The sequence below is a fragment of the Gymnogyps californianus genome, chromosome 3 (assembly GCF_018139145.2).
Source record: "Gymnogyps californianus isolate 813 chromosome 3, ASM1813914v2, whole genome shotgun sequence".
NCBI lineage: Eukaryota > Metazoa > Chordata > Aves > Accipitriformes > Cathartidae > Gymnogyps > Gymnogyps californianus.
Genome location: NC_059473.1, coordinates 22,917,229 through 22,930,536, shown reverse-complemented (window position 1 = coordinate 22,930,536; position 13,308 = coordinate 22,917,229). Strand labels below are relative to the sequence as shown.

The following is a 13,308-nucleotide window of genomic DNA, read 5'->3' as shown; positions in this document are numbered from 1 at the left end:
TTCATTTAATTTCAGCAAATAATGATTATTAATCATTCTTTCAAAGTAATCTGGTAAATTCAGATTAATGAAAATGGGAAACATTTTGCATCCTATTATCATTACATCTGTAATACCAAGTTATATTTTTATCATTATTTGGGGGTTTTCATCACCAGTTGTGTTCTAAATAACAAAGTTTCCATATCCACTGTTGGGAAGAAGTACATGAGTATAAAAGAACATGAATAAACTGTAGTAATATGTTGATAGACATTTCATCAGTTATAGATAGCGGTACTAAAGCTGAATAGAGGACTCTGTAATCAAAAAGAACAAGAAATAGTATTAAATATGTAAAACATGGATCATACACTCTGATATTGAAGGTAAAGTGGCATAAAATAAAAGAACAAAGTTGATACTATATGCATTGTCTATTTATTCATTTGTTTATGATTGATTGATATAGAACAAAGAGTTTCCAAGTAAAAATGCTTATGTGCCTACATGCAGTGACTCTGAAATCTGTACCTTAAGGACAAAGAAAGGTCGCCAATCTCTCCAACTCCTAGTTCTTTGTCAAAAATGGACACAGTTAATGAGGTTTGTTTGGTACAGCACAAATTCTCAGACACAGATAGAGATCCTTTCAATGGAAACAAATTTGTTTGGCTTTACCAGGTTACTTAGCGATTAATAATAGCCTTGAGATGCAGGTCAGAAAGGTCATCGTCCCCGCTTGCCAACACAATCTAAAATGTGCAGCTAGTCCGGCTCTGCAGGCTTTGAGGCCCCAAAACGCTATGCATAAAGTAAAACAGGCTATTTTCCAACTTCTTTTTTCATATTAATAAGCAATTTTCAAGAGAAGGGTGGCAAAATGGGGGCCATGCCACTCTAAGTAATTCATTTATTTTGCAATTTAATCTTATGTTGGAAAAAAATTACACTGCTGCAAAAGCATAGCATGGTGATTTTTAAACGTCAGCGTGCTTCATAAGTAACCTTGTATGAAATATTGTATTAGCAGCCTTTAACAGTAAACTGAAACAAAAAATATTTCCAGAGATTGAAACAGACCTATACATCTTTTCTGATCTTTAATTTATTTCCTTTTCATTCTATTTTTTCTTTTACATTTGAAATAAAACATGTTTAATTACTTAACATTTTACTTATTTTAGTTGATAAGAACTTGAAAGATAGCATGAAACAAATAAAAATCCTACACTGCAACTTTATTTAAGAATGTGATTTCATAGTGTTCATATTTATAAAGAAATTATTGCTCTTTCACATATTTTGATGAACTAATTTAGCATTATGATAATTAAAATATTAAGAATAAGTCTGAGTCACAATCTTAAAAACACTTTCAGGAGCAATATGACTTTCCCATGGGATTATTCATATCAGCAAACTTATTCATGTGCATATTTTGACAGGATTTGACCCTTGTCCTAGAGTGTCTTATTTGGTACTCATGAAACAACTGAGACTATTAATTTACTCTCTAAATAATCTGTTTTGTGAGAATATTTGAATTATCCAGATATGTGAATAGTATATTTTTCTTTGCTTTTTATTTTATCATATACATACATGCTTAAAAAAAATAAAGACTAGAATTTACTCACTTAATTAACTTTTAAACAATCTCAGTGCTTGACTGAATATGCTTGGTGTCTTTGGCACACAGGTTAATTTGGACTAGCCATTTCTTAATAACAAAAATAACAAATGTTAATCAAACTAACCTTTTTTAACTGGGTCAAAAAAACTCCATACACGTGCACTGTGCACAATAGCACGGAATTTTGTTTCTTATAGAGCATTAATTCACTCCACTGTTTGCATAATTTATGGCAAGCCTGGCTTTATGAAAAAAAGCCATCGAGGAGGAAATCTATGCCCATTTTCTGTTAAAGTTTTCCTCTAAACATTCAGTTAAAATCATGAGTTTTCTCCATTCTTCGAGAGCTGGTATTAGGTACAGTTCCTTATTTCTTTTACAATGAAAGAATTTTCTGTGACCTGTTGAATACACAGACCCACCCATTTAGATGACACTATGTGTTTGCAAACCTCTGTCATGCAGTGGCTCATGAGGCAGTTATGTTCTTGTTTCTTGTGGTGACCTGTACCATTGCTATCAGACCAGAGTAGAAAGTGACCTGTCCAAGAAGCCTAATGCTATGGAAACTCCTCTTAAGGATGGATAAAAGGTTTACATCCAGTTCTTCTTTATGCCTACATTCTCAACCTTACAAAAGGCTTAAGGATCTAGGAGTGGATGTCAACTCTTATCCTGTGTCTACTATCCTCTCTCATTCCATAAGGTCTCCCCTGGTTGCAGATCAGAAGGAGGTGTTGCAAGGCACTAGCTGAAACATAAGTGAACAACTTTTATTTTGAAACCATTTGCAGGAAAATCACTAAATTATAATAACTTCTGCTTAAAGAAATTCAAACTAAAAAGACTTTTAGAGACAAAAAAAGGACATCTATGAATGCCATTTTATCAAGCTATAAAAATACGTAGGTTGACATAGTCTTCAAAGGAGTAAACAATATGAACTAATATACTGTTTATAGTTTTTATCATTTTAATCCTGTCTCTTCACAGTTATATCGATGTAGAATCCTGCTGCTGTGGAACTGAACGAACTGTAATTTTGTATTCCAGTGGTGTCAGTATACTGCTAATACATGATAGCAGAACACTGTGAAGCTGTAAAAGGGTTAAAGTAAAATAAAACATTAGCACGTCTTTTATTGTTGTAATATAATTAGCAGACTTATGTTATTACAGGAGTGAACTCCAAGAGTACACAGAAATGAAGGAAAATGAAAAGAAAAGGAAAGACCAAGAAAAGAAAGAAAAGGAAAAGAAATACCAAGCCCGAAAGATGCATTACCTCCTTAGCACTGAGCAGGTTGGTGTACCTGTCCCTGACAGCTCATGCAAACCACTTGGGCCCCCAGCCTGACAGAGATAAACTAGCAGGCTGAATGGGACATGACTTGTTGAAAAGATATCACAAAGACACTACTTCGAGTTCAATTTAGTGCTTTTCTATAGGCAAGAGCAGGTACCATGACTATTCTGTGACAGCAGCTTCATAGAGGCAGCATCAGCACTGCTGGCAGAAAGAGTCCAAGTCAGCAGTTTGATCTGCCACTGTGATAACACAACACGAAGGGCATAACCTCGCTTTAAAAACTCATTTTGACTGGCTTATTGTTGTGTTGTTGCACTTGTCAAGAACTAACAAGTTATTAAGCTGAGAAGGGATTTCATTTTTTTTCCTTTTTTTAATTGAGCTAATGCTTGGATTGGTGCTATGTTCTTCTTGTTTCTAGGATAGATTGTAAATGCAGGTTTTCAGCTAAAGCTTTTCCTAGAACTGCCTGAATCAGCTTATTTAGCATGATTGTTTTCACCTAGAAATGCCTCATAAATTTTAAATATTTACGGATTAATTTGTTTTGTATTGATAAAAGTGGTATATTTTTTCAAGCTTTCTTACGTAAGCTGCTTTACAGACAGGTGAATATGGCAGTAGATATATCTTATACAAAATTGATATGATTGGTAAAGCTTATGGGTTTGCCTTTTTTTTAGTCCCCTTTTGTGAACTTTTGTAAAAAAAAAAAGATTTTGTGTCCATAAATGTTTGGTGACTGGTTGTTCTTCAAATGAATAAGGAATTAATGTGCAATCAGGGTATGCTAGTATGAACTAAATGCTTGCTTTTCATAGGTTGCTAATTATAACCTGTGTGTAAGAACTGTTAATCCTAAAGAATGCAGGAAAAATACCATGACACTTAGTGACTGATTAATTATTTAATCTTTCCCTCTGTTTGGGAATCATTTGTGATCTATCCAAGAAATGGAAATATAGTTTAATCAACTGGATATCAGTTATAAAAACTCAATTTGTAAATCAAATTTAAGTAATTTTATTTGCAAAAATAAAAACATAGTAAAATATTAGTAAAAAATAGCATAAAAAGTTTTCTGAGTGGCTTTTAGACAGGGGAGCTAGTTAATAACTGAAATTAGCTCACAATAATTGATTTGTCCAGATGTAGATCTAGAATATGAAGAATAATCTGCGCAGTGTTTTTATATTGTTTTAAACTGTAGAAAATGGGGAATTCTTGTTTTGAACAGAACAATTTAAGTAAACAAATGCATAAACATTAATATGTTTACCTGGAGTATAAAAATTGTCTGGTTAGAGACATTGAGTGACCTGTAGTCTAAAAAGATTTTAGTAAACTTAGTTCACTTCTGATGATACTGGTTTAGCAAGCTGTAACACGTTTTTAAGGAATGGCAAGTAGTGCCTCATTTCAGCCATCTGCCTGGAGGACTGCTGGTAGAGGGCAGCAGTAACTATTATGTTCTGATGGATTTGGGTTTCTAATTTTACAGAATTAGAATTTAGCTAGCAGTGTTTTGCAGAACAAAAATATGCTTGGTTTTGTTTGCTGAGATGGTTTGTGAATACTGGGGCTCAGAGCCCACAGAATTTTTCCTTTATCACAGAACTGTGCTCCGAGAACCATCTTCTTTTGCATGTAGTATTTTGAAACATGAAGGAGTGTAAATCAGTGCCACACCTACAGACAACCTGAAAACCAGCAAAGATGTATATGAACTAAACTACTTATGGCAATCAAAATCTGTATTCCGCAATTGCACATAGTTATAGAATTTGATATCTTTCTAAGATACAGGGCAAATTATTTCAGTGCAGAATATACTGGTTTGATGCTCTGTGTCTGACATTTTACTCTGTATATGCCTGGTCTTCTGATCTGACTACAGCTGCGTCTTGCTGCCTTCAAAGGATAGTTAATTGGATTACTGAGCAAGGTCCATTCATGTCTCAGTAGAAACAGGCAGCAAAAGTCAACACTTTTGAGTGAGTTAAGGAAAAAATATAATTTGTAAGCAGGGGGCATAGCAAATGAAGAGAGGAGCTTGATGAGCTGGACTTATTGTAGAGTCATGTATTAACTAAAGCCCAATAAGTTGTAGAGATGATCTGCTAAAGTTTGCTACAATCTCCTCCCCTTCCTGCCATGCATAGCGAGGTGCAATGATGGAGCTGAGCCACCTCATGCATCAAGGCTGCAGATGTTCAGGCAGGTTATATGGACAGCGTTGCAAAATCTGTATTTGCAATAATTGTTTCAAATATAACCTATAGTTTCGAATCTTTTTGTTTTACTACAGGTAAAAAGGATGAGAAAAGGGTGTTTGCTTATTGATAGAAAGGAATTAAGGAGTTGTTGCTCCTCAATTTTAGTAAAAAAAGGCATGTCACATTCCATTCTCCACTCCCTACAAGCTGAAGCCGAGAAACCCATCTCAGAAGTGTGTTACAAGTTAAACAGGGAGATGATCAAACATTGTAGAATTGCACAATGTAGCAGATGATACAGTGATCCTTTCTGGCCTTAAAGTCTATGAATCCTGTATTGATTGCAGAATTTGCTCTTCTTATTCCACAGATTATATATATATATGTAAGGTTGTGCCCATTCCTAACTGCTAGCATTGTTTTACATTTCAAAAAGTAAAACTTAAGAATGCTAGTGTCATGAATGTACAGGGGTGTCTAGTGTGTATATAATAGCATCGCCTATGATGAAGTCAACATGTTTTGTCTTTTTCATGAACTTGCTATTCAAGCATTTATTTCTTCCATAAACTGTTACCTTTATAAAGAAAAAAAAAAAAGAGGAAGAAATGGATATCAAACTCTGAATTAGTATGCATTATTTGTTGTTACGGGTACCAGGTATATACACATAGTCTTATATAGACAGATGTGAGCTTGTTTTGATTACTTTCCAAGCCAATCTGGAGCTATAACATGGGGCTGAACCCAAACTAATTAGACCTGTTGAGAGCCACGGTATATTAGCTCAAGAATTAATGCAGTTACACAGCTCCTAGTCAGCTCAAAATATGGACAGAATAAGTGTGTGCATGCTTTAAACTCAGGAACAAGGAGTTTGATCCGCCTACAAAATATTATATAGGCATACCTACGTTTAAGTTGGTTTGTCTGCAGTTCCCCACATTTCTGGGAGGGAGTTATGTGTATTCAGTACCATTGCTATGAAACTGACAATTCAGGGAAGTCATTGGATGATAAAAAATGTATGGTATTATACTATACTTTACAATTTTCCTGTATTGCTTGCAAACAGTTGACTGAGTGTATTTTGCCATAGAAACTTATCCAAATATGACTATTTCTCATTGCTACTTCTAGAAATACATAGCATTTACACAAACATTTTAATCCACATAAGAACTAAGTAGTTCATTTGAATAAAAGAATGTTAGTATTTTAGCAAAGAAGTTTAAAGAAAAGAAAGTTAAATAAGTTCGGATATTTGCATAATCAATAATACTAACAGTAGTAATGTTAATTTGCTGTTATTAATATATATTAATAATTTTTATTAATAATACAATTATTGACTGTCTTTCTGTGAAAGTACAATGTTATGCATCCTGCCAACTTCAAAACAGTTTTTTGCTTTACTAAAAACCAGCTACATATTTTTTCCCGTAGTACCAGTAATACCCATGCAACACAAATATAACCCTATTTGTAGGCATAAGAGTGGGCTTGAAAAAAGACAGTAAATTTTTATTTGATTTAAATTAAGTTAGTTGCCAAATAATGTCTGGAGAAATAAAGCATGAGCTCTAAAACTTCATGGTTATGAAATATTGAGCTTTTAATTAACTTGCTATATATGCCAGTAATATCAATAACTAATCAAGTAACATCTTACACACATGAGCTTCTTTTGTTTGAAGGAAATTTCTCCTACATAATTCCTGTAATTATGAAAAAAAGCCCAACAGTCAAGTCCATGCCCTTCTTATCACATGATAAGTTATATTGTCTGCTCCACCTACTGGTTGCTGTTGCAAGAGATTCCACTGTAAAATACAGCAAGAAATAAATCTGTGAGGTGGCAACTGTGGGGCTTCCAAACTAAATTCCATTTTAAAAATACGTTTCTCTATATTTCAGATTTTAAAATTTATATATATATATAACAATGTTTTCCTTGTCTGTTTTTACCTTAACAGTCTGATAAATTCTGACTTTATGATGAACATGATAAAAATTGCAGTACATATTTAACAAACCTTTGCCTTTGTTAAGAATATTTCTTGTCATTTCTTATTGGTAACACAATAGAAATAACAGTGCAGATGTATTTTTTCATTGTTTTTATCTGTTTCATCATGAACTGCATTGTAATTTCTTATTGAGGCATGAAACTTATAATCATTAATTTTTTTTTATTAGTCCATAAACACAGTATGCTATTTCCACTACAGTAGTAATGATCCTTTTTTTTAGTTGTCATTAATAAATGAACTACTTATTAAATGTGGTTTTCTATTATAAACATGTTTACCTACATAGATTATCCTTCTATATCCCTGTAGTTTCCCTTTCTGTATTAACAAAATTCACTATAATTGAATAGATTCTCACTGCTGCTCTTTCTTTGTCATATTCACAAGGCTGACGTTTGTAGTAAGGGCCATCCTTTGCAAAGTGCTGACAAACGGCCTTTAAAGTCAATGAAAGATAGAATCTCTGAATACATTGATGGCACTTTTTACAAAGTGGGTATGAAGAGCCCACATTTGTTGGAACACGTGGTCGCACGATTCCTGTCATTGGTATTTCCAACCTTCCAACGAATTTTGCAGTTGGTCTTTGTCTTACAATGATGATTAGAATTAGGTACATAATAAACTAAATCCAAAGATCCAGTATCAAGCTAGAATGCAGATCTGTATTGTTTAAGTATCTGCTGACAGAGCAAGCGGCAATGCTGAGGTGAGTCTGTGAGTGGGAGCAAGTGTGTCAGCTGCTGCTAACACTACTGTTGCTGCCCAGGTGGAGGACCTGCAAGTCCACAGCATGGTGGGGAGCAGAAGGCAGTGGTAACTGAAAGGACCCAGAGCGGCAGAAGTGGTGGAAGGAGCAGAGTGGTGTGTGTCTCGTAAAGTCATTGAGATCAGGAAAAGATTCCTACGGAAAGAGTCTTCACAGTGCCACAGCTGAAAAAGCCTTTTACTATTACAGTTTCTCCTGTCACTGAGAAAAGGATTGGAGAATTAGCAGAGCAACAGATCTTTTCCATTTACTCTATAGTTTTTTCCCGTATAGCAAACAGTACTGGGTGAGGTAAAAGAGAATTTTAATTGTCTTTTCTCCAACTTTCTTCTGTTTCTAAACAGATAAACCACATTTACCTTTTGTCAGAGAAAATGAATGTACAACTAGTCCAGAAAGCCAAAGTTCTTTGTGATATAATGTCTACAAAATATTGAGAGCTTTGTCACACAATTACAAAACGTATTTTGACATTATTGAGAATGTGATGTTATGCATGCATCACTTAAGCTTCTCATTGCTCTGGGTGGTGGACTGAGTCCAGCCTCATTTCCAAACGTGGACTTCCTGCTCTGTGATAAATCATGCTGAGATTAGATGAGCTAATACTGGTCCTCTGTTCTGTGGGATCTTCTTTTCTATCTGAATGCTTTAACTATTGAGACCTTGAGAAAAATTAATCATGCAGTTGTGTGTGTATGCCTACTCCTGATTTTTATACAGAATCATCTTTCTTTTGGGCCCTGATCAATTAGAAGATCTGACTGAGTCAGACTGAAAGCTCCTCTGGCCCAGCATCCTATCTTTGACAGTGGCCAACAGCATGTGCCTAGGGAAGAGGAATAAAATGGGGCAATGGGGCAATGGGGCAATATACGGACATGCCAGGAATACTCTCCCAGTTTCCAGCAATCGGTAATTGAAGGACTTGTAGTTTTTTGGTGTAGAGCTTTCCATTTTGGGATTATTCAGGTGTTCGCTTTTTGCCTCTGTATTCCTCCAATTCATGTCTCTCTTAATACTCAGAGAAGGAATCACCTAAACAGAAGGAGAGTGATAAGAGATCGAGGCCCACAACACTAGCTTTCAAATTATGCTTCCTTGGAAGACCAAGTTCACTCATTCTCCTTGCAGTATTGTTTTGCAGCATGTTCATTTCATAGCATATCCTGTCTCTGGTATTCCATCACAGGAGAATATGCAACTGCAAAGTGCTTTATTCTTTCTCCACAATTTGGTGAGGTTCTGCGGATTGCCTCTTCCACTCCAAGCAACAGTAAAGTCTGTCACTTTTCAGCCCACTTTAGCAGGGTGACAATTTCTCCTGATATCCTTTGGCAGTTTGTGAACAGATACTGCTCATAAGCTCCTAGGTAATTTAGAGCTGCAAGAAAAGAACAAAGCCCATGTGTAATAATAGGCCCTTTTTGTTGTAAAAGTTACAAAATCTCTGACATTTCTTTTAGTAACTGCCAGTAACAAGACATGAGTTATCTTTTTGGATTGCGGTAGTTCCTTCAGTTTTCAGTGCCTGCTCAAGTGTGTCATCGCCTCCCTGTTGAGGCAAGGCTAATGTGTTTAGATACGTGGCTGATATTTGCCCATATTTATTCCCATTGAACTAATGCATTGGGAAGGATTACTTGTAGGGATGTAATAGCTGGTGCTATAAAATAAGGAAGTATTTTTAATGGAACTAGTCTTGACTGAGATAACCCTATCCAGGGAGACATAAACATGTGAGACAATAACTCTTTAATAGTTTAGCACTATAGAAAACAATTTAAAAAAAAAACACCTTAAGAATAATGTTCTGTGAGGAGGAAGGAAATGTTGCCATCAAGTGAGTAACAGGGAAAAGTTCTAATTTCAGCAATAAGAACCAAGTTTTTCCATTCTTACTCTCTCTGTGTAACACCCATACTCCATAAGCAATTCCACTTTAGGGTAATGGGAGTCATTTGGCAAACTTCTGTGGACTCTGGATTAGGGCTTTTGAGTATAAAGGTAGCAAAAACATGCCCCAAGGTTACTTCTCAGCTTTTGTTTTTCAGGCCAGTTTCGTTTTCATTTTCTGTAGTTATCGTAGAACTTAAAATTGTATTCACTTGTATCAATTGTATCAGTCATTATTTCATGTTTGACAGTTCATAGAGTAAAATATTTTAAATTCAAATTCTATTCAATGCTAAGGTATTTTTTTATTACATTTTTCCTGTCAACAGAGATGGCAATTCATAAACATTACACTGACTCTGTGTGTCCCCTTTTTACACTACTGGAAATCAGGAGTTAATTCTGTTGAAGTTACTGCACTTACATCAGGTGTTAATGTTCTAAGTGAGGACAAAAAAAAAAGCCACAAAATCCTTCCTGGAGCAGGCTAATGAATATTCAGAAGACACAACTGATTAATATGCTTCTAACCTAATGTGCTGTCCTGTAAGAACCTGAAAAACAATTGGTCTAAAATGACACTGTTCGACACCCACTCTGTCTCTGGACACCTGGCAGTTTTATTCTTACAAAGGTGAGGACTCAGTGGATAAAGCTCTGGCCTTTGATCTTCAGATCCACAGTTTAAGAGACAAGGCTGCAAGTTTGGTCGTTTGAGCTTAGTCCAGAGTGAACAGTCCACATCACAAAAATGATTCTACATAGTTTGTTACTATTGGCAGTGTCTGTTCAGGAAAGGCCAAGGACTGAGCTGGCATAAAGAATGAATTAGCTCTTACCTTTTACATTTTATTTCCTCCCTCTTAACTGTTGTAATTTTATTATCCTGTCTCTAAAACATTCAGGGGATGAAATTATCATTCATTATAAGTACTAATACTTCCTGAAGATGAACTAAAATGGTTAATTTTTTTTAATGTAGGTGCCCCAATCACTGAACATCCCCACCTATCCATGGGTGTTTAATATCCACTCATCACTTCTCTGCCAAGAAGTCAGATATTTCTGAGTACCTTCCAAAGCTTGTACCATATAAAATCCCATTTAAATTAAAGAGGAGAGAGTGAGCTTTCCTAGCTCTCAGGCAGGCTTGCAGCTACATTTAAATAGCATTAGTATATAAAGCACTTCATGCTGCAGTGTTCTGTTTTTATAAAATATTATTTCCAAAGGATTCTTAATTTACATTAAATCCTTCTTACAGTACTTGTGACAGGTATGTTTGATCAGCAAGCCTTCTTCGTGTATTCACTTCCACATTGGAAGCCAGATGTATCAGTCTATTCACAGGTATTCACTATAGGAAAATCATTCAACTCTGGTGCCTCATGGGGCACTAGACACACAATCTCAGTTCACTTGAAAGGAATCTCAGTTAACGTTGCTTAATGTCTCTGTCAAAAAGAAGGACAAAGTAAGGTAAACTGAAAGCAGCCTGTAGCTGAGCTGTTTGTGATTCTGGAAGACATTGCACCTGAACAAAGAAAAATGTTTATGTCTAGAAGGTTAGTTCCACTAGGACTGAATTCCAAAAATGACCCTTAAGTGATTTGCACACACAATCAAAAATCTTTCATTCTGTTACAATTTGAGCCCAGGTCTTGCCCTTTGGATTATTCATCCTGGGGAACACTAAGGACTGTAATTCTGCCACTCAACACAGTATCATGGTGATGTAAAGTGAAAGCAAGTCCTGGAAGCCAGCATAAACCTCCAGAATCTATGTGGTGCACACTCTGCCAAAACCATTTAGTAACAAAGTTTACAACTTCCATAGATTTTCCAGTTTTGCTCATATCCTTTTCAATCAGCCTTTCTTTTTCTCTAAGAAGGGGTGGTTGTCTCCCTAGAGAGGGCAAGTACAATCAAAGCCAAAACTAAGATGGCAAGTGTGGTGATCTTCATGCCCAGAAAAGGGTAATTCCGTAGGTTACGGAGCGATGGGAAGAGGGTGGGGAAGTGCTATCTGTTGACACCATAACCTACCTCCTATAAGAAATAGATGGCTGTGCACCATTTCAAATATATTTCTCCCCAGTGTCAGTGAACAGTACTTCCTGCCCATTCACGCTTCTCATAAGTCTCATTCTAGCACAACTGGCAAGTGAAAGTGCTTCCAACAGAAACCAATAATTTCTCCTTTTGCCACAATTCCCGGAAAAGAAGATATTTGCATCCTATTTTTAAAGGTAGTGAGTGAATTAACTTAAAAATAGAACAAATTTAATAATTTTAAGCATTTTCTGTGACAGTATTGCAAACTCTGTTTTTCCTAAAGGCTGCTTATTATAAAATCATTTCAGTTTGTTTGATAACTGGATAACTGCAAAGAAATGAGAAAGAGTTTACACTGAAAAATCGTCTGTCATTAGAAAGAGCTCAACACACAACAAGATGTAAAGTCTGAGTGCTGGTTTGTGATTGATACTATGCAAGCTCAGTTTTTAAAGGCATATCCATGTAGACATGGCCATATTTCTCAGAGCTTCTTCTAAATAGCTTGTTACTAGCTGTGTCACTCATACTAAGCATATGTTATTATAGCATAGTGGCATCTCTGTATCTACCATGTATTACAGCATTTAGCATCTCTGCATCTAGCATTAGTCATCTAGCATTAGTCACTAGCTAGAAGGTCCCTGTACTTACACTGTCTTTTTCAGCATCTGAATTGCATAATCTCTATTTGTGTGGATTTTTTCTAGACAACAAACTTCTTGCTCAACTCCTGTGGGTAGGATTACTGGCAGAGTTTAAAGGACAAGCTGTGTGATCTATCAAAAGTGTACATGCTGAGATCTTAGAAAAACACGACCACATTTTGTGTATTACTGTCAATTGGGGTAGCAAGAGGGCTGGATAGCTGCAGGGTCAGAAAACTGGTAAGAGTGAGTTATATATTGAATGTTGGCTTTGTGTATGATGTGGTACATGCATTTAAGAAAGAATCTATATTGCAAGGAAATTACAATGTAGTGCAAATATCAACTAAATAGCTCACATGCAGAGCCACATTCACACAGACTTGCACAGAGTGGAACTCCACTGACATCCCTGAAATTGTTACTGGGATAAATTTGGTTGATGTGTAGTAGTCCATCTGGTGTTTATACAAGTTTGATGTGATGTACAGTCTTGCTCAGGTAATTTTTGAAACTATTATATCAGAAGAAGTACATGCTAAATAAGAGATAAGTGCATAAGAAGAGGGAGGTTAGGAATGGCATGGGAGAAGTCATGAAGATAAAATACCGTACATTTCTCAACAGCAAATCTTCCTGTTGATTAAGAAGTGGCACTGATGGTATCCTTGCTTTAATGAGACTTCAAGATGAGTGATGTACACACCAATTCTTTTGTTTTTCAGCTCTTAGGCAAGTGAATAGTATAATGGTAAAGTTCTTTCATTA

General features: G+C 35.7%; 1 protein-coding gene across 1 annotated transcript in view; it reads left to right on the top strand.

Annotated features, from left to right (window-relative positions):
* The window catches only part of SPATA17 (spermatogenesis associated 17), a 92,493-nt gene that overhangs the window by 35,331 nt on the left and 43,854 nt on the right, over nucleotides 1-13,308 (top strand). The window contains exon 6 of the mRNA XM_050894797.1: nucleotides 2,795-2,918. Coding sequence (XP_050750754.1) covers nucleotides 2,795-2,918 — 124 coding nt within the window. The remainder of the gene's footprint in view (nucleotides 1-2,794; nucleotides 2,919-13,308) is intronic.